Raw genomic sequence first — 25905 nt, 5'->3', positions numbered from 1 at the left:
AAAGAGCTGATCAATTAGTCAGTACAATGCCTGGGTAGTCCTATCACTGTGTAAGCACCATTAATAACCACTAGGGGGTGCTCATTTACCTCTTGTGGAAGTGGTAGATCTCTGGCATGTTGCCAAACAGCACATCTTTCTTGTTTTGCAGAGGAATGGGCATGAGACTGGCCATGGCTGGGTTGTCCATCTCTGAGGCATAGCCCTGAAACACCCAATAGGACAAACACAGTTAAGACCGATACGCATGTGTGAGAGGAGGACGAAGAGGTTTCAGATGGTCCAGGGGAGAGGGATAGAGATACACACCTGTAGAACACAGAGCAGTTCCTCCACGTATGCCCTCTCTGTCTCCAGCAGCTCATTCATTACATGTCTCCATAGAGAGAGCACAGTCAGACATAATGTAGACAGTTCAGGCTTACATGACACAGACACCAGAGGATAATCATTATTAATCTCTATGGGTGAAACGCTACACACAGAAGTCAGAGAAACACCACAGACTCACAGATATTCAGTCAGATATAACAACGGACAAAACACGGACCAAACTTACTTTCTGAGGATGGCCAGGTTCTCGTCCTCCTCTGACATCGAGGCACTTCTGTTGCTCTGTAGCTGGCCCTCCACCTGAGAACGCACCACAGGATGAGTGTCTACTGAAACTACTGGAGCTAGTGTCTTATTTGACATGCATATTGCAGGTATGATCATTTCTACCCCACAGTAAAACACAAGAGGGATCTCCACTTACTTTTCTACAGCTGACCCTGTTCACAGAGTCTCCCTCTGAGCAGCTCTTCTCCAGCACTCTCTTTGCTATGGGGGAGAGAATGAGAGAGTGGAGGGGCGGAGGTGGGATATTAACAATACACATATCTAAATATACATTGACCGATCTAGTTAAAAGAACATTAACCCTATGACAGGACTGTATGTGTGATGACAGGGTGCTGATGATATGTATACAAGGACATAATGGTACATAATGACTGGTAGTACTTCAGGACAGGTGGTTTATAAGGACTTACCTGGCGATGACAGTGGAGACTTGATGGCTTCAGGCCTTGGGGCCACAGGCTGGACTGGCCTGGTGTGTTTGGCTGCCAGCTTCTTCAGACTGACCCTCCTCTTCTCAAACATCTCCTGCATGGAGACCTGCTTCTGGAACACCTTCTCCACTTGGTCCTGAGGGAGGAGAGGAGAGAAGGATGAGAGAGGAGGAGAGAAGGATGAGAGAGGAGGAGAAGAGGAGCAGGGAGCAGAATTACACCCTGGAACCCTAAGTTTTTGATAGCTGTTTGTTTGCTGTGTCATCTTTTCTTTACATTTAATTGATCACATTATGATGACATTTTAATGACATGAATCCAGGTCTGAGTGCATGTCCGAGTCATAAAATTGGATCCCCTTACTCTGAACTCCAGGTTGAGCACTGTTTCGTAGTCCCTGCAGATGGCACTAGGATCAGTCAGTTTGTTCTGTCCTGCTGTATCCAGGTAACGCTCAATCTCCTGCAGCGCTGACTCCGCCCCGTCATGTGACTGACACTTGTCCACGGGCTGAGAGGCCAGCAGGTAGATGCCATCATCACACCACTTAGCAGCCTGGGAGAGAGGGGGGTTGAGTGTGTGTTTTTATGGGGTGGTGTGTGTGTGTGTGTGTGTTTCTACATGCATTTGATTTACTTTGTTTGACTTTGTGTGTATGTGTGTATGTATATACCCTACCGTTCAAAGGTTTGGGGTCACTTAGACATTTCCTTGTTTTTGAAAGAATAGCTAATTTTCTGTCCATTAAAATAACAGAACATTGATCAGAAACACAGTGTAGACATTGTTAATGTTAGTCGCAGCTGGAAACGGCTGATTTTTAATGGAATATCTACATAGGCGTACAGAGGCCCATTATCAGCAACCATGTGTTCCAATGGCACGTTGTGTTATCTAATCCAAGTTTATCATTTTAGAAGGCTTATTGATCATTAGTAATCATTCTGATTAAAGACGCAATAAAACTGGCCTTCTTTAGACTAGTTGAGCATCTGGAGTATCTGCATTTGTGGGATTGATTATAGGCTCAAGATGGCTAGAAACAAACAATTTTCTAATGAAACTCATCAGTCTTTTCTTGTTCTGAGAAATGAAGGCTATTCCATGCAAGGAATTGCCAAGAAACTGAAGATCTCGTACAACGCTGTGTACTACTCCATTCACAGAACAGCGCAAACTGGCTTTAACCAGAATAGAAAGAGGATTGGGAGGCCCCGGTGCACAACTGAGCAAAAGGACAAGTACATTAGAGTGTCTAGTTTGAGAAACAGACGCCTCACAAGTCCTCAACGGGTAGCTTCATTAAAAAGTACCCACAAAACACCAGTCTCAACGTCAACACTGAAGATGTGACTCCGGGATTCTGGTGCTCTAGGAACAGTTCCAGTGTGTGGTTTTTTTGCCCATCTTAATCTTTTATTTTTGTTGGCCAGTTTGAGATATTTATTTTTCTTTGCAACTCTGCCTAGAAGGCCAGCATCACGGGGTCGCCTCTTCACTGTTGAGACTTGTGTTTTGCGGGTACTATTTAATGAAGCTGCTAGTTGAGGACTTGTGATGAGTCTGTTTCTCAAACTAAACACTCTAATGTACTTGTCCTTTTGCTCAGTTGTGCACCGGGGCATCCCACTCCTCTTTCTATTCTGGTTAGAGCCAGTTTGTGCTGTTCTGTGATGGGAGCAGTACACAGTGTTGTACGAGATCTTCAGTTTCCTGGCAATTTCTCACATGGATTAGCCTTCATTTCTCAGAACAAGAATAGACTGACCAGTTTCGGAAGAAAGTTTTTTGTTTCTGGCCATTTTGAGCCTGCAATCAAACCCATAAATGCTGATGCTCCAGATGCTCAACTAGTCTAAAGAAGGCCAGTTTTATTGCTGCTTTAATCAGGACAACAGTTTTCAGCTGTGCTAACATAATTGCAAAAGGGTTTCTAATGATCAATTTGCATTTTAAAATGATAAACTTGGATTAGCTAACACAACGTGCCATTGGAACACAGGAGTGATGGTTGCTGATAATGGGCCTATGTAGATATACCATAGAAAATCAGCCGTTTCCAGCTACAATAGTAATTTACAACATTAACAATGTCTACACTGTATTTCTGATCAATTTGATGTTATTTTAATGGTTAAGAAAAAAATAATCTTTCAAAAACAAGAAAATTTGAAAGGTAGTTGTGTGTGTGTTTATGTCCCTCTCACCCTCTCCAGGCTGTGGTGCAGCTCTATAGCTCTGAGTAAGTGGTCTTTCTTTGCTCTCAGGTAAGTGCTCAGTTCCTCGTTCACGGCTCGGAGCTCAATGCATTTGGGCTGGATGGAGTCCTCAGCATAGTGGGTGTTCTGAATCAACTCGTCACCCTCACGGGCCAGAGCCTGGGCTCGGTCCAGTACCTCCTACAGAGGGAAAGGGGGAGAGAGAGAGAAAGGAAGAGAATGGGGTACGAGGGGGAGAGAGAGATGGAAAGATAAAAGTGATGCAACATTATTGATTTCTATATGTACTCTGGATAATACATGTCTATCAGTGTGTTTGTTTACTTACACAGACTCTCTCCTCGTGGCTGCTCAGCTCGCGGAAAATGTGATCAGCGTGGGCGGGGCTTATCCCCACCTCCGAGAAAGTTGTCAATCTCTCTGCCACCTGGTCCAGCAGACACCTCACCTGGAACAGTAGCACAGCAGTTAGAACACACACAGGTTGGACACATACAGACCAATGTAATGGTATTTGGTATGACATACACACAACGTATACTCAGATTTGGTTGTACATGCACACACAGACATGGTGAACAAAGATCAGGTGTGACATGCACACACGGGTGGCCGTGTCAATGCCCCATAGGTGTACCAGGATCAGGGGTGTAATTGCGTCAGAGATCTACTTAGTTTGTAAGGTGTATGTTGCACTCTGGCGTATTGCTCTCAGGTACTGTAACTAGTGTATGTTACCCATGTTGTACAGAAGTCAGGTGTGTGTAGTCATGTGATGTCCCACTCACCTCTCTGTAGTTGTGTTCAAAGTGACGGAGTAGCAGACATTGCTCCAGCTTGGTCTTATGTCTCTCCCAGAACTCATCAAATGCCCGTTCTGTCTCATTCAACTGGGAAAGCAGTCTGATTGAGGAGAGAGAGAGAGGGGGTGGAGGAAGAGGAGAGGGGGTGGAGGAAGAGGAGAGGGGGTGGAGGGAGAGGAGAGAAGATGAATAGAGGAGAGGGGAGGAGAGATGGGGAGGGAAAGATGGTGAAAGGGTGAGAGAGAGATGGAGCAGAGGGGGTGAAAGAGAGATGGGTCGAATGGAAAGGGAAAGATTGAGATAAAGAGGGAGAGAAGATTAGACAAGAGGAGACATGAGACATTTTCTGCTATTCCTCTGTGTGTTTTGCTCACTCTACTGAGTTGAATGTGAAAGATGCCAGCCTGTTTTGTCTTCTCTGTCACCAGTGTTCTCCATAATATTCCTTCTGACCTCAGAGGACCAAGCACTGCCAGTCCTTATCATGGTGAAGAGCAAAAGCTGTTATGTGTTCTCACCTCTTGCATTCATCAAGTCCTCCAGTGTTCTATATTTCCTGTGCATCTATGAACCAAGTGTTCTAGGTGCCCTGAGTGTGTTCTAAACCCAATGTTCTAGGTTCTCAGTGTGTGTTCTAACCCCAGTGTTCTAGGTTCCCAGTGTGTATTCTAACCCCAGTGTTCTCGGTTCCCAGTATGTGTCCTAAGCCCAGTGTTCTAGGTTCCCAGTGTGTGTTCTAGGTTCCCAGTATGTATTCTAACCCCAGTGTTCTAGGTTCCCAGTGTGTGTTCTAACCCTTATGTTCAAGTTTCCCAGTGTGTCTTCTAACCCTTATGTTCAAGGTTCCCAGTGTGTGTTCTAACCTCTGTACGGTGGCCAGGTTCTCCAGTTCGTCCTGGTTCATGTTGTGGTCTGGGTCTCTGACCACTGGCTCATTAATACTCTCCAACAGTCTGCTGCCCTGTCCTAAAGCCACCAGCAGATCCTCCTGGAGACACAAACACATCAGGGGAATCAAATACACACGGCAACACCAGCACTCTGATATCAGTGGTGTGGGACAAGACAATGATTTACTTAGATTTAACCCATCATGTTATTTTGTGAATTCATCTTTCTGGAGGTGTGTGTGTGTGTGTGTGTGTGTGTGTGTGCGTGCGTGCGTGTGTGCCTGCTCTGTACCTTCATCTTGCTCTTCTTGTTGATGTGTGTCCCCAGTAGGTTGCTGGTAGCCTGGATGTCATTGGGTAGTTCGGTCTCTGCTAGCTCTGTCCCAAACGACTGCAGGATCTGAGCTGTTCTCTTTACCATCAGAGCAAAGGCCTCAATGGCCTTCACACAGATGGATATAGTACATTGTTAGAAAATAACATGCATATCTTGACTGGGAAAAAGGTTATTAGTCCAACACTAAGAAACTGGGCCATGGTTCTGGTGTTTATGCTGTGTATTCACTGTGTGTTTGCTGGATGGTTATCTCTGTGCGTGTTTAATTTATTAGGATCCCCATTAGTCAACGCCAGAGTATGTGAGCGGAGCTGGAACAGAGCGGGGAGCTTTGGCCTTCTCGTCGAGCTCCAATTTCACTTGAGTAGCGCTCACACTTCATGAGCTCAGGGCATGCCCGCCCCAGCATGCATTTGTAGTCTATTTGTGTGCTGCTATAGCTCCTTGCTTTAGCTACTGTCATGGAGTTCACTAAATATTTTCATAAAGAAACTGATTAAACACCCAGTTGCTAAATCAAGGTGACTTACAAAGATGAGGACCAAGAGCAAGAGTTGGAGTGTGGTGATTTAGTGTCCACAACTAAAGAATCATTGTGGAATCTGAAAAGACACATATCCCAAAAAACCATTACTGTTTTTTGATGTAATTCGAAAACATAATGTTAACTTTCACTGCTATGCGGATGACACACAGCTACACATTTCAATGAAACATGGTGAAGCCCCAAAATTGCCCTCGCTAGAAGCCTGTGTTTCAGACATAAGGAAGTGGATGGCTGCAAACTTTCTACTTTTAAACTCGGACAAAACAGAGATGCTTGTTTTAGGTCCCAAGAAACAAAAAGATCTTCTGTTGAATCTGGCAATTAATCTTGATGGTTGTACAGTTGTCAAATAAAACTGAAGGACCTCGGCGTTACTCTGGACCCTAATCTCTCTTTTGACGAACATATCAAGACTATTTCAAGGACAGATTTTTCCATCTACGTAACATTGCAAAAATGATGCATAAAAATTAATCCATTATTTTGTTACTTCTAGGTTAGACTACTGCAATGCTTTACATTCCGGCTACCCGGATAAAGCACTAAATAAACTTCAGTTAGTGCTAATTACGGCTGCTAGAATCCTGACTAGAACCAAAAAATGTGTTCATATTACTCCAGTGCTAGCCTCCCTACGCTGGCTTAATGTTAAGGCAACGGCTGATTTCTAGGTTTTACTGCTAACCTACAAAGCATTACATGGGCTTGCTCCTACCTATCTTTCTGATTTGGTCCTGCCGTACATACCTACACGTACGCTGCGGTCACAAGATGCAGGCCTCCTAATTGTCCCTAGAATTTCTAAGCAAACAGCTGGAGGCAGGGCATTCTCCTATAGAGCCCCATTTTTATGGGAATGGTCTGCCTACCCATGTGAGAGACGCAGACTCGGTCTCAACCTTTAAGTCTTTACTGAAGACTCATCTCTTCAGTGGGTCATATGATTGAGTGTAGTCTGGCCCAGGAGTGTGAAGGTGAACGGAAAGGCTCTGGAGCAACGAACCGCCCTTGCTGTCTCTGCCTGGCCAGTTCCCCTCTCTCCACTGGGATTCACTGTCTTTAACCCTATTACAGGGGCTGAGTCACTGGCTTACTGGTGCTCTTTCATGCTGTCCCTAGGAGGGGTGCGTCACTTGAGTGGGTTGAGTCACTGACGTGATCTTCCTTTCTGGGTTGGCGCCCCCCCCCCCTTGGGTTGTGCCGTGGCGGAGATCTTTGTGGGCTATACTCGGCCTTGTTTCAGGATGGTAAGTTGGTGGTTGAAGATATCCCTCTAGTGGTGTGGGGGCTGTGCTTTGGCAAAGTGGGTGGGGTTATATCCTTCCTCTTTGGCCCTGTCTGGGGGTATCATCGAATGGGGCCACAGTGTCTCCTGACCCCTCCTGTCTCAGCCTCCAGTATTTATGCTACAGTAGTTTGTGTCGGGGGGCTAGGGTCAGTTTGTTATATCTGGAGTACTTCTCCTGTCCTATTCGGTTTCCTGTGTGAATTTAAGTGTGCTCTCTCTAATTCTCTCTTTCTCTCTTTCTTTCTCTCTCTCGGAGGACCTGAGCCCTAGGACCATGCCTCAGGACTACCTGACATGACGACTCCTTGCTGTCCCCAGTCCACCTGGCCGTGCTGCTGCTCCAGTTTCAACTGTTCTGCCTTATTATTATTGGACCATGCTGGTCATTTATGTACATTTGAACATCTTGGCCATGTTCTGTTATAATCTCCACCCGGAACAGCCAAAAGAGGAGCCTGGTTCCACTCTGGGTTTCTTCCTAGGTTTTGGCTTTTCTAGGGAGTTTTTCCTAGCCACCGTGCTTCTATACCTGCATTACTAGCTGTTTGGGGTTTTAGGCTAGGTTTCTGTACAGCACTTTGAGATATCAGCTGATGTACGAAGGGCTGTATAAATGAATTTGATTTGTTTGCAGTTTTAGGCTGGATTTCTGTACAGCACTTTGAGATATCAGCTGATGTACGAAGGGCTATATAAATACATTTGATTTGATGACGGTATACATACTATGTGCACATGCTAAAAGAAAGGAACGAGGTGGGTACATTACTAAGTGTGTCATAGTAGCAAAGTATTTATAAACAAAAAACCTGATCTCTTAAATGTTTTGCACATTTTTGTTCTATTATCCATACAATAAGCCATAATTGATTTTGGCCCAATAGGCCTGGCATTTTCCCATGTTCAAGGAACTTTCTGTTTTGATTAGGTTATTTTGCCTAAAAACCTTTAGAAAAATACCTAAAGAATACCTAAGAAAAATAAAACAACTCTGCATCTCTGCCCAGCCTGGCAAGAGTGGCCAAAAGGGTGTTTTACATCCCCAGTGGCTCTGCAAGTGAGAAGAGGATATTCTCCTCTGCTGGCCGACTCTCCAGGCACCATCGCATGAGCCTGACACCACAGACTGGTCAAACTTGTTTCTACAAATTCATTCAAAGGTACTAATAAGTCATTTTTTGTTTTAATTTGTATTTAATTCTAAGTAAGTCACAGCATATATGCGCATTTAGAGAATTATTTAATACAACTAAATGTTTAAATGCTGAGCGCATTATGTCCCTACCAGCCTATTGTGTCGCACTTGCAAATGCACAATTTATTTATTTGTAGGCTATAGCCTTGAAATAATTGAAACAATTTAGCCTAAATAATTATTTTAGGCTCCCTGTCTGGCTCCTGACCTATTTAGAGTGTTAATATGCGGTTTAATATCACATGTCGCCTATTTGAAAAGATGCTCACTTCTTACATTCACCTTTTCATGTTTATTCAAATAAAAATTCTAATCCATATGGTTTGGTTTCAATACTTCAATACTAGATCCAGGTAGTCACAAAAATAGATGGTTGTTGGTTAAATTGTGATTTTAATGAATGGAGCGAATTTTTTCTTCATGTGAGCACGGAACGGTTTTTAGCAGAGTGGTAGGAAAGGACATGGAGGGCCAGAGCGGTGTGCTGCAGCTCTCCATTAACGATGAGCGGGATTTACAACCACTCATCTCCGCTGGCCGATGTCAATGGCAACAGCTAGTCTTACTGGGGTCCGACACATAACAAAACACATTACAGACAAAATACTTGACAATTTACATACATTTAAAAACATTAACATGTAGTGTGTGTGTGTGTAGTCAGTCTTCCTCAACTGACTGACTCAGTCAGTCTTCCTCAACTCTTAGCCAAGAGAGACTGGCATGCAGATAATTAATACTAGCCCTCTGATTACAATGAAAAGCAAGAGGTGCGACTCTGTTCTGGGCCAGCTGCAGCTTATCTAGGTCTTCTTTGCAAATCAAATCACATTTTATTGGTCACATACACATGGTTAACAGTTGTTAATGCGAGTGTAGTGAAATGCTTGTGCTTCTAGTTCCGACAGTGCTGTAATATCTAACAAGTTCACAATAACCACCTTAAATCACACAAATGTAAAGGGATGAATAAGAATATGTATATATAGATGAGAGATGGCCGTGCGGCATAGGCAAGATGTAGTAGATGGTATAGAATACAGTATATACATATGAGATGAGTAATGTTGTTGTATGTGTTGAACTGCTGTGTTTTATCTTGGCCAGGTTGCAGTTGTAAATGAGAACTTGTTCTCAATTAGCCTACCTGGTTAAATAAAATTGAAATAACATTTTCTTTAAAAAAATGTAGGATATGTAGACATTATTGAAGTAGCGTTATTTAAAGTGACAAGTAATACCTTTATTAAATCAATTTATTAAAGTGGCCAGAGATTTGAGTCTGTATGTTGGCAGCAGCCACTATCTTAGTGATGGCTGTTTAACAGTCTGATGGCCTTGAGATATCTGTTTTTCAGTCTCTCGGTCCCCGCTTTGATGCACCTGTACTGACCTCGCCTTCTGGATGGTAGCGGGGTGAACAGGCAGTGGCTCAGGTGGTTGTTGTCCTTGATTATCTTTTTGGCCTTCCTGTGACATCAGGTGCTGTAACTGTCCTGGAGGCCAGGTAGTTTGCCTCTGGTGAAGCGTTGTGCAGACCTCACTACCCTCTGGAGAGCCTTGCAGTGGTGGGTGGAGCAGTTTTCGTACCAGGCGGTGATACAGCCCGACAGGATGCTCTTCGATTGTGAATCTGTAAAAGTTTGTGTGTTTTAGGTGACAAGCCAAATTTCTTCAGCCTCCTGAGGTTGAAGAGGCGCTGTTGCACCTTCGTCACCACACTGTCTGTGTGGGTGGACCATTTCAGTTTGTCCGTGATGTGTATGCTGATGAACTTAAAACTTTCCACCTTCTCCACTACTGTCCCGTCAATGTGGATGGGGGGGGGGATGCTCCCTCTGCTGTTTCCTAAAGTCCACGATCATCTCCTTTGTTTTGTAGATATTTTCCTGACTCCACACTCAGACGGCCCTCACCTCCTCCCTGTAGGCCGTCTCATCGTTGTTGGTAATCACTACCACTGTAGTGTCGTCTGCAAACTTGATGATTGAGTTGGAAGCGTGCATGGCCACGCAGTCAGTCATGGGTGAACAGGGAGAACAGAAGAGGACTCAGAACGCACCCTTGTGGGGCCCCATGTGTTGAGGATCAGCGGGGTGGAGATTTTGTTTCCTACCCTCACCACTTGGAGGCGGCCTGTCAGAAAGTCCAGGACCCAGTTGCACAGCTCAGCTGTAGTCAATGAACAGCATTCTTACATAGGTATTCCTCTTGTCGAGATAGGATAGGGCAGTGTGCAGAGTAATGGCGTCGTCTGTGGACCTATTGGTGTGGTAAGCAAATTGGAGTGGGTCTAGGGTATCAGGTAGGGTGGAGGTGATATGATCCTTGACTATTCTCTCAAAGCACTTCATGATGACAGAAGTGAGTGCTATGGGGCGATAGTTATTTAGCTCAGTTACCTTAGCTTTCTTGGTAACAGGAACAATGATGGCCATCTTCAAGCATGTGGGCAGAGTAGACGGGGATAGGGATTGATTGAATATGTCCGTAAACACACCAGCCAGCTGGGCCGGCAGCCTTGCGAGGGTTAACACGTTTAAATGTTTTACTCATGTTAGCCACGTTGATGGAGAGCCCACAAGCTTTGGTAGTGGGCCGTGTCAGTGGCACTGTATAGTCCTCAAAGCGAGCAAAGAAGTTGTTTAATTTGTCTGTGAGCAAGACGTTGATGTCCGTGACGGGGCTGGTTTTCATTTTGTAATCCGTGATTGACCCTGCCACATACGTATTGCGTCTCTACTTTGTCTCTATACTGACGCTTTGCTTGCTTGATTGCCTCGCAGAGGGAATAGATACACTGTTTGTATTCGTTCATGTTTTCAGTCACCTCGCCATGATTAAAAGTGGTGGTTCGCACTTTCAGTTTTGCGCGAATGCTGCCATCAATCCATGGTTTCTGGTTAGGGAAGGTTTTAATAGTCACAGTGGGTACAACATCACTGATGCACTTGCTAATAAACTCGCTCACTGAGTCAGCGTAGACGTCAATGTTGTTGTCTGAGGCTACCCGGAACATATCCCAGACCACGTGATCGAAGCAATCTAGAAGCGTGGAATCCGATTCGTCAGACCAGTGTTGGATAGACCTGAACACGGCCGTTTCCTGTTTTAGTTTCTGTCTATAGGCTGGGACCAACAAAATTGAGTCATGGTCAGATTTGCCGAAGGGAGGACAGGGGAGGGCTTTGTATGCATCGTGGAAGTTAGAGTAGCAATGATCCAGAATGCTACCATCTCGTGTCGCGCATTTGATATGCTGATAGAATTTAGGAAACCTTGTTCTCAGATTAGCTTCTTTAAAAAAAAATCTCCAGCTACAATAAATGCTGCCTCAGGATATATGGTTTCCAGTGTACATAGAGTCCAGTGAAGTTCTTTCAGGGCTGTCAAGGTATCCGCTTGGGGGGGATATACACATCTGTGACTATAATAATGCGGTCGGCATTTGATTGTAAGGAATTCTAGGTCAGGTGAACAAAAGTTTATTTGTTCATGTGTAACTCTGTGTTGTTGTTTTTGTCGCACTGCTTTGCTTTATCTTGGCCAGGTCACAGTTGTAAATGAGAATTTGTTCTCAACTGGCCTAACTGGTTAAATAAAGTTGAAAAAATACAAAATAAATAAAAGTAAAAGGACTTGTGTTCCTGTATGTTGTTATGATTACACTATGAGTCGTTAATCATAAGGCATACACCCCCACCCTTCTTACCAGAGAGATGCTTTTAGGTGTCGGTGCGATGCGTGAAGAAACTGGGTGGCTATACTGACTGACAACATATCCCAAGTGAGCCATGTTTCCGTGGAACAGAGAATGTTACAATCTCTGATGTCTCTCTGGAAGGCAATTCCAGCCCTAATCTCATCCTCCTTGTTGTCGAGAGATTGGACATTGGCGAGTAATATGCTTGGAAGCTGTGGATGTCGCCTTCTAAGTCTGACCAGTAGGACGCTCCGTCGGCCTCTGGGATAAGATCCCATGTCCAAGGTGGAGGTCCGAACACAGGATCCATTTCGGGAAAGTCATATTCCTGGTCGTAATGTTGGTGAGTTGATGTTGCTTTTATATCCAGTAGTTCTTCCAGGCTGTATGTAATAACACTTGAGATTTTCTGGGCAAACAATGTAAGAAATAATGCATTAAAAAACCAAATTACTGCACAGGTTCCTAAGAACCTAAAGCGAGACGACCATCTCTTTCAGCGCCATTGTTGCAGCATTTGTTGCACTGTGTGTGTGTGTGTGTGTGTGTGTGTGTGTGTGTGTGTGTGTGTTTGTGTATACTCACGGTGCGGTGTGAGATCCACTTCTCGTGGCAGTACTCCTGGGTTCCTCCCAGCTCAGTAGTCAGTTGTGTCCGGTCTATGTAGGAGTGGAGCTCAGTCACAGAACTCAGCATAATCATCTATATAAGCAACAATTTAGGATAGAAAAACATAATTGTGAAGTAATGACAATACAAAAGTCAGTCTATGAATGTGTGCGCGTCTGTAGACTGCTGTCTGTACCTACCGGCACCTTCATCTTGAACTCATCCTTGTTGAACTTGAACAAGATGTCTGAGAGTGTCCTCTGGAATAAGGTGGTGGGCCTCAATACCAGAACTAACTGCAGGTTCCCTGGGAACGAACCCTACACAGTGAGAGGGGATGAAAGGTAGGGGAGAGGGGAGAAGAGAAGGATGGATGAACAGAGAACTGGGACGACTTCAAAAATACAGGAGCAGACAGCAACCACCATAGCTCTCAGTCTAGACAAGCCACAAGCAAGAGACATCCTGTAGACAGACACACACACACACACACACTCTTTAAGGGTAGAATAAAGCTGACAGACAGGGACTATTAAAAAGCAGACCCCCAGACATTATAATCAGGAGCTAAATTAGCATACAGTGTACATCCCTGAAGCTCGTTCTGGTGAGGTAAGACTCAAACTGTACACATAAAGACACAGCGAGATCAATATTATGGCTTTAGCCGGCGGTGGAGACAAACTCCCATTACTGAATTAATGCGTAAGCTAATGTAGTACACACACACGCACACACAGGTTTGATTGATTGGAGAGAGACAGAACGCTGGCCTAAGCAGAAATGACAGATCTAAGAATCTGCCTCATTAACAAACAACCAGTAGGGAATACACAAACTTAATGGAATTAATGAATCAATAAACTGTTCCTCTCTGCAGCCCAACTAGAGAGAGCTCTTAATGACCTCTGACATTGCAGGACAGTCACTATGAAAGGGACTGGCCATTCAAAACCCAAACATCCAATGGAGACAAGCAAGGAAGAGGAAGAAATTAATGTAATGGAAATCAGTAGAAGTTGGTTCGAAAAAGGTGGTTGGGTGGATTTCGGAGACAGTATATATAAGGAACAACTCTGACTCCCAGATGAGAGTTGTAACCGTTCGACTGTCACCTTCTGACTGGACTTGTGGTCATAGCCCACTGGTTCTGGTCGAAAACAGTAGACACAGACAGGCGCATGCACGCACACACACACACACACACACACACACACACACACACACACACACACACACACACACACACACACACACACACACACACACACACGGCTGGTGAGTGAGAGTGTAGACAGTATGTCTCTTGGGAGTGAGTGAAACCACAGTAACCCTATAGGTTTTTAATTAGGGACCACACCATAAACAACTGCTGCTTTCTCCCCCAGTCTGAAAACCACCCATGCATGGCAATGCACTACACTCATTAAAACCTAGACACCCACAGACAGACAAAGAATCACAGTATACACAAAGATGTACACACCCACACACACGCAAACAAAAACATTGGATACAGTGAGGAACAAAAGTATTTGATCCTCTGCTGATTTTGTACGTTTGCCCACTGACAAAGAAATGATCAGTCTATACTTTTAATGGTAGGTTTATTTGAATAGTGAGAGACAGAACAAAACAAAAAAAATGTCAAAAATGCTATAAATTGATTTGCATTTTAATGAGGGAAATAAGTATTTGACCCCTCTGCAAAACATGACTTAGTACATGGTGGCAAAACCCTTGTTGGCAATCACAGAGGTCAGACGTTTCTTGTAGTTGGCCACCAGGTTTGCACACATCTCAGGAGGGATTTTGTCCCATTCTTATTTGCAGATCATTAAGGTTTTGTGGCTGACGTTTGGCAACTCGAACCTTCATGGTGGTGTTCTTGGGGACATAGGCAGCATTCCTCCTCCTCCAAATTCGGCGAGTTGAGTTGATGCCAAAGAGCTCCATTTTGATCTCATCTGACCACAACACTTTCACCCAGTTGTCCTCTGAATCATTCAGATGTTCATTGGCATGTACAGTGGGGCAAAAAAGTATTTAGTCAGCCACCAATTGTGCAAGTTCTCCCACTTAAAAAGATGAGAGGCCTGTAATTGTCATCATAGGTACACTTCAACTATGACAGACAAAATGAGAAAAAAAATCCAGAAAATCACATTGTAGGATTTTTAATTAATTTATTTGCAAATTATGGTGGAAAATAAGTATACATTTTGTCTGTCATAGTTGAAGTGTACCTATGATGAAACTTACAGGCATTTATCATCTTTTTAAGTGGGAGAACTTGCACAATTGGTGGCTGACTAAATACTTTTTGCCCCACTGTATGTGCTTTCTTGAGCAGGGGGACCTTGCGGGCGCTGCAGGATTTCAGTCCGTCACGGCGTCGTGTGTTACCAATCGTTTTCTTGGTGACTATGGTCCCAGCTGCCTTGAGATCATTGACAAGATCCTCCCGTGTAGTTCTGGGCTGATTCCTCACCGTTCTCATGATCATTGCAACTCCACGAGGTGAGATCTTGCATGGAGCCCCAGGCCAAGGGAGATTGACAGTTCTTTTGTGTTTCTTCCATTTGCGAATAATCGCATCAACTGTTGTCACCTTCTCACCAAGCTGCTTGGCGATGGTCTTGTAGCCCATTCCAGCCTTCTGTAGGTCTACAATCTTGTCCCTGACATCCTTGGAGAGCTCTTTGGTCTTGGCCACGGTGGAGAGTTTGGAATCTGATTGATTGATTGCTTCTGTGGACAGGTGTCATTTATACAGGTAACAAACTGAGATTAGGAGCACTCCCTTTACGAGTGTGCTCCTAATCTCAGCTCGTTACCTGTATAAAAGACCCCTTGGAGCTAGACATCTCTATGATTGAGAGGGGGTCAAATACTTATTTGCCTCATTAAAATGCAAATCAATTTATAACATTTTTGACATGCGTTTTTCTGGATTTTGTTGTTGTTATTCTGTCTCTCACTGTTCAAATAAACCTACCATTAAAATTGTAGGCTGATATTTTTTTTTTGTCAGTGGGCAAACCTACAAAATAAGCAGGGGATCAAATACTTTTTTCCCCTCACTGTACATATACCCACAAAGCCACAACAAAGAGGTGAATGATAGTTGAGGCTATACAATGACTAATGTGAGACAACACCTCCCCCTCTTCACAGTCCAGGCTCCATCTCAGTACCTGTTAACACGCATTTGTGTTGTTTATCTTCATATGATTTATCATTAGGTCTTCAATAGTTGTGATTGTACCGGCTCAACTCATGCCAGCATTCACTACTGTTCATTACACAGCCTGTGTGTGTGTGCGGCACTTAGCAGCGCGGTGAAACTATCCAGAACAGGTGACTGTTCTGGCGGTGACTGAGTGCCTCCCATTACCAGCCTGTCAGGCTGTAATGTCCCCCCCCTTGTGGGATTAATAAAGCTTGATTCAATTTGAAATGAGGGAGGGAGCATTCCAGGTCCCAGTGGAGTCTGGGGGTTCATATTCATCTCTCTATATATATATCTTCCCCTGTCTAGGAAATCATCTCTCTCCCACACATTCTCTTCAGTTCAGTGAAACGGCAGGGTAGCCTAGTGGTTAGAGCGTTGGACTAGTAACTGGAAGGTTGCAAATCCCCGAGCTGACAAGGTACAAATCTGTCGTTCTGCCCCTGAACAAGCAGTTAACCCACTGTTCCTAGGCTGTCATTGAAAATAAGAATTTGTTCTTAACTGACTTGCCTAGTTAAATAAAGGAAAAATTAAAAAAACTCTATGATGAGGCTTTCGTGTCAATAACTGAGAACCCATAGACCTCTACTTATTTCCCCTCTGTGTGTGTGAGACAGCTGTGTGGACAGCTGTCCACATAACTGTGGTGCTGAAACCAAGAATACAGTCACATGGGGTTAAACAGCACTTAGGATATAGGTATTAATTCAAATCAATATGAATCATGCGTATTTATTACTTACTTAATAAAGTTCTGAAGGATCTTATAAGTGGTGTTGAACAAAGATAAAGCCATTGGAAATCCTGTGCTATTAATGGACGAACTAGAAAGTGCTCAAACCATGTATCAACTCAGCACAAATAAACAAACACACTTTGAAAGCCAATCACCAAAGCAGAGAGAATATCCCTCACAGCTCACACACTGTATTCATCAAGCAGGAAACAGTGAGTTGTGACTGGAGAGGAAACAACAGGCTGTGTTTTCTAAGAGGAAGAGAAAGAGAGAAAAGACTCCCTCGATCATCTTTTCATTTTTATATCCTCCTTTTACACATTCTCCTCATTCTGAACCACAAAGGCCTAAGGGATAGAGCAATGGAAAGATAAGGGGTGATATACAGATCTGCTATATGCGCACACATGGATGTGGCTGCAAGGCGTGAGTTGGTATGATTCTGAACAGTCATATCCGGCAACAATGACAAGAAGATGACGTGGGGAATCGTAGGTGGCTCGTTTCAGTATTTTATTATTGATGTCTTGTTTTGAGGTGTTTGACTGATGTCAAGTCTATGCTAATATGGCAAAAATGTGCTAGTTAGCTAACCAACAACTGTAACGATGTATTTGAGTGACAAGTGATCATTGTGCAAATGTGTTTGTTTTCAACAAACATTTGGAGACGAAATATAGTTGACCTGTTATGAACAATCTAAGCCAACCCTGTCTGCATTGCCGCACACGTTGGTTTTGTTGCTAAACTACCAACACGTCGATCTTAGTTTGATCACTCAAGTCAGTCTCACTCAAAACTGTGATTTACGAGATGATAGGAAAAAAAGTTATGTAACAGAATGAAGGGTACCGTAACAGAATGAGGGGTACCGTAACAGAATGAGGGGTACCGTAACAGAATGAGGGGTACCGTAACAGAATGAGGGGTACCGTAACAGAATGAGGGGTACCGTAACAGAATGAAGGGTACCGTAACAGAATGAGGGGTTCCCGTAACAGAATGAGGGGTACCGTAACAGAATGAAGGGTACCGTAACAGAATGAGGGGTAGCGTAACAGAATGAGGGGTACCATAACAGAATGAGGGGTAGCGTAACAGAATGAGGGGTACCGTAACAGAATGAGGGGTAGCGTAACAGAATGAAGGGTACCGTAACAGAATGAAGGGTACCGTAACAGAATGAAGGGTACCGTAACAGAATGAGGGGTACCGTAACAGAATGAGGGGTACCGTAACAGAATGAGGGGTACCGTAACAGAATGAAGGGTACCGTAACAGAATGAGGGGTTCCCGTAACAGAATGAGGGGTAGCGTAACAGAATGAAGGGTACCGTAACAGAATGAAGGGTACCGTAACAGAATGAAGGGTACCGTAACAGAATGAAGGGTACCGTAACAGAATGAAGGGTACCGTAACAGAATGAGGGGTACCGTAACAGAATGAGGGGTACCGTAACAGAATGAGGGGTACCGTAACAGAATGAAGGGTACCGTAACAGCTTGAGGGGTACCGTAACAGAATGAGGGGTACCGTAACAGAATGAAGGGTACCGTAACAGAATGAGGGGTAGCGTAACAGCTTGAGGGGTACCGTAACAGAATGAGGGGTACCGTAACAGAATGAGGGGTTCCCGTAACAGAATGAGGGGTTCCTGTAACAGAATGAGGGGTACCGTAACAGAATGAGGGGTACCGTAACAGAATGAGGGGTTCCGTAACAGAATGAGGGGTACCGTAACAGAATGAAGGGTACCGTAACAGAATGAGGGGTAGCGTAACAGAATGAGGGGTAGCGTAACAGCTTGAGGGGTACCGTAACAGAATGAGGGGTACCGTAACAGAATGAGGGGTACCGTAACAGAATGAAGGGTACCGTAACAGAATGAGGGGTTCCCCTAACAGAATGAGGGGTTCCCTAACAGAATGAGGGGTAGCGTAACAGCTTGAGGGGTACCGTAACAGAATGAGGGGTACCGTAACAGAATGAAGGGTACCGTAACAGAATGAGGGGTACCGTAACAGAATGAAGGGTACCGTAACAGAATGAAGGGTACCGTAACAGAATGAGGGGTTCCCCTAACAGAATGAGGGGTTCCCCTAACAGAATGAGGGGTAGCGTAACAGCTTGAGGGGTACCGTAACAGAATGAGGGGTACCGTAACAGAATGAAGGGTACCGTAACAGAATGAGGGGTTCCCCTAACAGAATGAAGGGTACCGTAACAGAATGAAGGGTACCGTAACAGAATGAAGGGTACCGTAACAGAACGAAGGGTTCCTGTAACAGAATGAAGGGTTCCCGTAACAGAATGAAGGGTACTGTACAGAATGAAGGGTCCCTGGAACAGAATGAAGGGTCCCTGGAACAGAATGAAGGGTACCATAACAGTTTTCCTAGGTTGGGTATAGTTTAATCCTGCCCACATGCCCACACCTGGCAGCACCCACACCTGGCAGCACCCAATCAATTCGGCGCGCAGCTTCACATGCCCCGATTGTAATGCCCATGGTCAATTTGGTGTGACATTTGATTTCCCTATGGGGCTAGTTAGGGACCATCAGTAAATTAAACAATGTATATGGGACAATATTTTAAAAGGTCAATAGCTCCAAAGTTCAATGACTTAAAAACCTCAAACCAACTATAAATTGTAGAAATTCATATACAAATATTGAAAGCATTTAATGAGACAACTAAAATATGTGCAACATGAACATATTGTACCATTTACATTGTGTTATTTATTGACTGTCCCTAACTATACCCAGAGATAGGCTATCAAAAGTCAAACCAACTTTGCCACACCAACCGGCTGAAGCTAATTGCCTAAATAATTTGGCTAACTCTTACCACCTGTGAACACACACGAGACACCCACATCAAACCACACCCCGATACCAACTCACATTTGAAATCAGTCATGGTCACTAGCATGAGACTAAATAATGAAAGGCTGTCGCTCTTTATTTACAATCCACATAATAATTCACATTTTTGTTGCTGCAGGATTTTTTTCCTGCTCTGAGAAACTGGTCGAATTAAGATAAACTATCGCTGTAAAGTGACATAAATTAAATGAGGAGAGAGAGAGAAGGGATGAAGGAAGATGTGAACAAAGAGATAGTAGCTGAAATAAAGAGAGTGAAATGAGGAGAGAGAGTTTAGTGGGTTGGAGAGAGATACAACAGCTACCTCATCACTACCACAGCATGGGAAACACACAGACCCTAATATTTCTTTCCATCTTTATCCATTAAAGTCAGTGTCAGTGTTTTTCCTATAGAGTGAGTTTATCTACAAATGTTCTATACAGTATTCATCAAAACATGGTTTACAGTGTGAAACTGAAAAGACACTCATTGTCATATCCTTCCAGCATGCTTTGTTGTAATGTAGGGAGAACACTCCTCTCATTGCTCTCTTGTCCTCTTTGTTTTGGCTGTTTGTTCTGCCCCCACGGCAGGGGAGTATAGGCTGGTGGGCTGAATAGGCTGGTGCCTGTGTGTGTGTGTGTAGGTGGGGGGGTGGGGGGGGGATATTTCATATCTGCCCCCTAGGGCAGTTGTGATATTAATCCCTACTTTGTGGCACAGATGTGGAGCTCTGAGAAGAGGAGGGGTTGTTCTGACACCTCTTGTCTGCCAAACCCCCTCTGCCCTCGGGCTGACAGTGTAAGGATGAGGCCTCACAAAACTGGTGCTCCACTCAACACATGATTAAAGAAATGTATTTCACACACAACAGATGCATAGACACAAAAGACAGACTCCCCCTTATAGAGCCAGACACACACACGCGCTCTGTTACTTACTGCAATGCGGAGCAGGGTCCCCTTGACGGCCGCCCATCGGTCCTGCCGCCGGTCAATGACCAGGATAAAACCCACTCCTGCCGCAGACAGACTGGAAAAAAAGAGATGGGATCCCGGTCAACACAACCACTAACACCTGACCCCACTGCACACATGACCATAACAAGACCATAACAAGACTGGAGAGAGGGGAATATGGTTCAGTAGGACCACAGTGACTGGACATGACCAGAGAATAAATTAACAGGGAACCACAATGGTGAGAGAGGATAGAGATGAGTGTCACTAGTATGTCTAGTACTGGATGTCCCATGCTGCTCAGTTGGTAGAGCATGGCGCTTGCAATGACAGGGCTGTGGGTTCAATTCCCACTGGGGGACAAGTATAAAATGTATACAATCTACTGTCTCTGGAAAACAGCGTCTGATAAATATTAAAATGTTAAATGTAAAAATGTATCTATCAGTCAGGCCTGAGTAAAGACCTACCCTCAGCTTGGTGCACTTATGTACAGGCAAGGTAAAGATGCTTTAAAAACCCTGTCCTAGGGTTTGTTCAACTATACACACCTTCAAGATACTGGTCCAATCCACACAGATAAAGAGTTGTAAGACCAGCGTCCTAAAACCGCTGTAGTCTTATGAGAGGGGTTCAGGTAGAGGAATCAAAGTCAATCCCACATGTAGCCAGTCAGAAGAATCAACTATACACACACCTTCTAGAGGTGACACAAATACTCACACCTCAGCAGCAAAACACACACACACACTGCCTGGTCACAGCAAACTGATGAACAGAATGTCTCCACTCCTACTCACACGACAACAACTCTGCTATTCCAAATCCTCCAATAGAAAAAAAGGGATAAATAATTCCATATTGAAACTGGAGAGAAGAGAGGAAAATAGATGCCTGAGAGTCAGATCTGCCTGTGTTGTGTTGGAGGGAGAGCAAGACAGTCACAGAAACCAGCCACTGCCACTGCACTGATCAACCAATGATGTGCCAGGAACTGCCATGCCACTAGCCAATCCCAGCTTGGCCAAGAGGTGACAGACAGCCCCGGGGGCCAGTCAGCAGACCTGGGGATGTGAGGGAGGGGATGGGCTGATGGAGAGGAGGGGAGCTGCATTCTCTCCCTCCCTCCCACCTGCTCAAGCGTTCAAAAGAGCAGACCGGTTCTTTTTTAGCAGCAGAGAAGGAGGAGGGGAGAGAGAGGGATGGAGGAGGAGGGAAGGATGAAAAAGAAGGAGAGAGAAAAGAAAGAGAGATGGTCTAGTACTGGGACCTTTATGAGGCCTGAATTGGTTTAGTGATTTATACTGAAAGACAGTATGAGAGGAAGAGAGGGGGGGAGAGGAAGAGAGGGGGGGATAGAGAGAGAGTATAGATTGTAATAAACTAGGCTTGCTACTTAGTCTCAGAACACAAAGAACCACACACACAAGTATGGCCAAAAGTACGTGGACACCTGCTCGTCGAACATCTCATTCCAAAATTATGGGCATTAATATGGAATTGGCCTCCCCTTCGCTGCTATAACAGTCTCCACTCTTCTGTGAAGGCTTTCCACTAGATGTTGGAACATTGCTGAGGGGACTTGCTTCCATCAAGAGCATTAGTGAGGTCGGGCACTGATATTGAGCGATTAGGCCTGGCTCGCAGTCGGTGGGGTTGAGGTCAGGGCTCTGTGCAGGCCAGTCAAGTTCTTCCACACCGTTCTCGACAAACCATTTATGTATGGACCTTGCTTTGTGCACGGGGGCATTGTCATGCTGAAACAGGAAAGGGCCTTCCCCAAACTGTTGCCACAAAGTTGGAAGCACAGAATTGTCTAGAATATCATTGTATGCTGAAGCATTAAGATTTCCCTTGACTGGAACTAAAGGGCCTAGCCTGAACCATGAAAAACAGTCCCAAACCATTATTCCTCCTCCACCAAACTTGACAGTTGGTACTATGTATTGGGGCAGGTAGCGTTCTCCTGGCATCCGCCAAACTTAGATTCGTCCACCGGACTGTCAGATGGTGAAGTGCGATTTACCAACCCGAGTGGCGCAGCGGTCTAAGGCACTGCATCTCAGTTCAAGAGGCGTCACTACAGTCTCTGGCTTGAATCCAGGCTGTATCACATCTGGCCGTGATTGGGAGTCCCATAGGGCGGCACACAATTGGCCCAGCATCTTCCGGGTTTGGCTGGGGCAGGCCGTCATTATAAATAAGAATTTGTTCTTCAACTAACTTGCCTAGTTAAATAAAGGTTCAATAAATAATAGACAATAATAATTCCCAGAGAACGTGCTTCGGTTACTCCAGAGTCTAATGGCGGCGAGCTTTACACCACTCCAGCCAATGCTTGGCATTGTGCTTGATGATCTTAGGCTTGTGTGCAGCTGCTCGGCCATGGAAACCCATTTCATGATGCTCCTGATAACAGTTCTTGTACTGACGTTGCTACCAGAGGCAGTTTGGAACTTGGTAGTGACTGTTGGAACCGAGGACTGACAATTTTCGCCTGACAGCCACTTCTCGGCTGAGCCGTTGTTGCTTCTAGACGTTTCCACATCACACGGTCACCTACAGTTGACCCGGGCAGCTCTAGAAGGGCAGAAATTTGACAAACTAACTTGTTGTAAAGGTGGCATCCTATGACGCTGCCACGTTGAAAGTCACTGAGCTCTTCAGTAAGGCCATTCTAGTGCCAGTGTTTGTCGATGGAGATTGCATGGCGGTGTCCTCGATTTTATACACCTGTAATAGCCAATCCACTAATTTGAAGGGGTGTCCACATTCACTAATCAAAAGTATGTACAATTTCAGGGTTCAGATTTAAAAAACTGCCAGAAAGGGTGATCTATATACAGAGGAATTCATTCACCACTTCTAGGATATGATTGTTTCTGCCATACAAGCAGTTTCTGCAACACATTGAGTAATAATGAACGTGAAATTAGATTAATTTAAATATTCATGGTGGAGTTTATAATTGATTTGTGAAGGAGTCTAAATAATTTGATTTCTTGCGGCGGTTGTCTGGTGCTGGTGGAACCTCTGCTAGCTGTGTGGTGGAATGGGATTGCTTAAAACACCATTTCTGCATGGGCTCGCACGAGCACAAGCACACACACACAAGCACACAAGCGCACACAAGCGCACACAAGCGCACACAAGCGCGCACACACACACAAGCGCACATACACACACACGCACACACGCGCACACGCACACGCACACACGCGCACACGCACACGCACACGCACGCGCACACACACACACACACACACACACACACACACACACACACACACACACACACACCCTCTATGCCATACTCCACCCCTTCTAACTGCCTGAAGCCAGGCAGGCTGTAAATCAAATTAAAAACAGATTTAAAAAAGCTCTTAAAAGAGCTCTTCAAGTTTCAGTCACTCTCAAATCCTCCTGTCAAGGTTCTACCTCAACCTGCAGCCACTCTGAACTAGACCCAGAGAGGATTGGAGAGAGCAAGAGCGAGAGAGAAACCTGGTCTGCCCAAGGACACAGGCTGCTAATTAATTTAGTGAGTGTTTGGCGATCCGCAGTGTAAACAGGCTTTTCCCACCGGAGGCGAAAAAGGGATTAGGATACGGATAAATTCCATGCCTCATCGGCAGACCAGGAACAGGAAAATTAACTCAAAATTGGGAATGCCTTCAAAAGGAATTTTAAACTGTGGAATTATATGTACCCGCAGTCCCCCTCCAAAAACCTTCATTTTAAATGATTTTCATGAATATATATATTTATCAAAATGTATTCTGGTTGAAATTGAAGTGGAACATATTGAATAGTTCTGTATTCAAGGTCAAGACACACACAAAACCGCCCTGAGGAATTCCTGGCCATCTGTCCGTCTGCTCTGAGCAGCTTTAGCCTCAGGCCCTTTCTATCAGCTCAACTTTGACTTTTTGTAAGGTTGTGATGTCAGCAGTGACCTCAAAGAGTCACAGGAAGGAAGCCATGCAGGGGTTGCAACACAGCTCTTCTACACCAGTTTAGAATGTGATGTGAATATGTGGACCAGGTGTGTAAGTGGTTTCAACCCTGTATGTGAATATGTGAACCAGGTGTTCAAGTGGTTTCAACCCTGTATGTGAATATGTGAACCAGGTGTGTAAGTGGTTTCAACCCTGTATGTGAATATGTGAACCAGGTGTGTAAGTGGTTTCAACCCTGTATGTGAATATGTGAACCAGGTGTGTAAGTGGTTTCAACCCTGTATGTGAATATGTGAACCAGGTGTGTAAGTGGTTTCAACCCTGTATGTGAATATGTGAACCAGGTGTGTAAGTGGTTTCAACCCTGTACGCCACGATTAGGTGCAGGAGTAGGTGTAAGAGCTTCTCTGTTGGCTGGTGTATTCACGCGCATGTACTGCAGCTCAGCTGTCTGCATGCGTTATTCAAACTTAAACAGTCAGGACCACTGCAGTTTCTATTTTCGACCCACTACATGCCTCAACGGACAAGGATGGAGTGAGGAAGAGAAGAATGAGTGAGAAAACAGCTATACAAGGAAGGAAGGGTATCTGGAGAAACAGAGAGAATGGGGCAAAGGATGAGAAGAGAAAAGGAAGATGGGGGAAAAAAGAGGGAAAGGATGACAGAAATCCCTGGGAGGAGGATATTGAGATGGGGGGCGGGGGTCATTTATTCTCCCCCCTCCCCCATCACCAGTCTCTCAGTACACAAAGACATTCTGCAGTAATATGATTACAGGCTGGGGTTATTGCATTGGCCAGCTAATTAGGGGAGTGCATTGAGATCTCCTCTCCTCCCTCTCTACTAAGAGATCTCTACAGGGGACAGCCCAGACACATCCATTTACATAACACTCTCACTGACACACTAAACACAAGACTAAGAAGACAATACCTCCCAATGGTTGAGGTTAGGATTGGGGGAGATCAGTGGTTAAAGGGTTCTACCTCAAGCAGCATTCAGTGCATATGACCCTCTAGTGACACCTGCTGGCCATATCTATACAGCAGTCAATAAGAGCTGAGGATAACACACTTGGTTTGCACTGAAAATATGTGGTATACCATGAGCTGAACCTGCAATATAAACAATGTTGTATGGCAGGGGTAGGAAACCCTGTTCCTGGAGTGCTGCAGTACTGCATGATTTTGTTCCAACTAGGCGCCAAACCTGACCAACTGACCCAAGTGATCAGTTCAGGGATTGCCTAAATTCAACACAATTGGTCTTCCAGGTCAGTTAAAACATGAAGTGTCTGCAGCACTCCAGCAACAGGGTGTCCTACTCCCTGTTGTATGGTAAACAAGGAAGTTTATGATCCCAGAATCTTTTAACGTGTCTGTTTTCAGCATTCAACACCATAGTGCCCTCAAAGCTCATCACTAAGCTAAGGATCCTGGGACTAAACACCTCCCTCTGCAACTGGATCCTGGACTTCCTGACGAGCCGCCTCTA

General features: G+C 44.7%; 1 protein-coding gene across 12 annotated transcripts in view; it reads right to left on the bottom strand.

Annotated features, from left to right (window-relative positions):
- LOC135547355 (guanine nucleotide exchange factor DBS-like) overlaps positions 1 to 25905 on the bottom strand; it is a 68925-nt gene that overhangs the window by 8516 nt on the left and 34504 nt on the right. For all 12 annotated transcript variants that reach the window (XM_064976316.1, XM_064976314.1, XM_064976309.1 and 9 more), the window contains exons 4-17: positions 20432 to 20522; positions 12847 to 12966; positions 12623 to 12739; positions 5260 to 5409; positions 4941 to 5065; positions 4063 to 4177; positions 3603 to 3722; positions 3263 to 3454; positions 1419 to 1610; positions 1035 to 1191; positions 758 to 822; positions 560 to 633; positions 310 to 376; positions 90 to 205 (exon numbers count right to left, since the gene is read on the bottom strand). In XM_064976316.1, the coding sequence (XP_064832388.1) occupies positions 90 to 205; positions 310 to 376; positions 560 to 633; positions 758 to 822; positions 1035 to 1191; positions 1419 to 1610; positions 3263 to 3454; positions 3603 to 3722; positions 4063 to 4177; positions 4941 to 5065; positions 5260 to 5409; positions 12623 to 12739; positions 12847 to 12966; positions 20432 to 20522 (1701 nt within the window). The remainder of the gene's footprint in view (positions 1 to 89; positions 206 to 309; positions 377 to 559; positions 634 to 757; positions 823 to 1034; positions 1192 to 1418; positions 1611 to 3262; positions 3455 to 3602; positions 3723 to 4062; positions 4178 to 4940; positions 5066 to 5259; positions 5410 to 12622; positions 12740 to 12846; positions 12967 to 20431; positions 20523 to 25905) is intronic.

This window comes from Oncorhynchus masou, chromosome 10 (genome assembly GCF_036934945.1).
Source record: "Oncorhynchus masou masou isolate Uvic2021 chromosome 10, UVic_Omas_1.1, whole genome shotgun sequence".
Classification (NCBI taxonomy): domain Eukaryota; kingdom Metazoa; phylum Chordata; class Actinopteri; order Salmoniformes; family Salmonidae; genus Oncorhynchus; species Oncorhynchus masou.
Note: the sequence above shows the minus strand (reverse complement) of the source record. Positions and strands in the feature narration are given on the sequence as shown.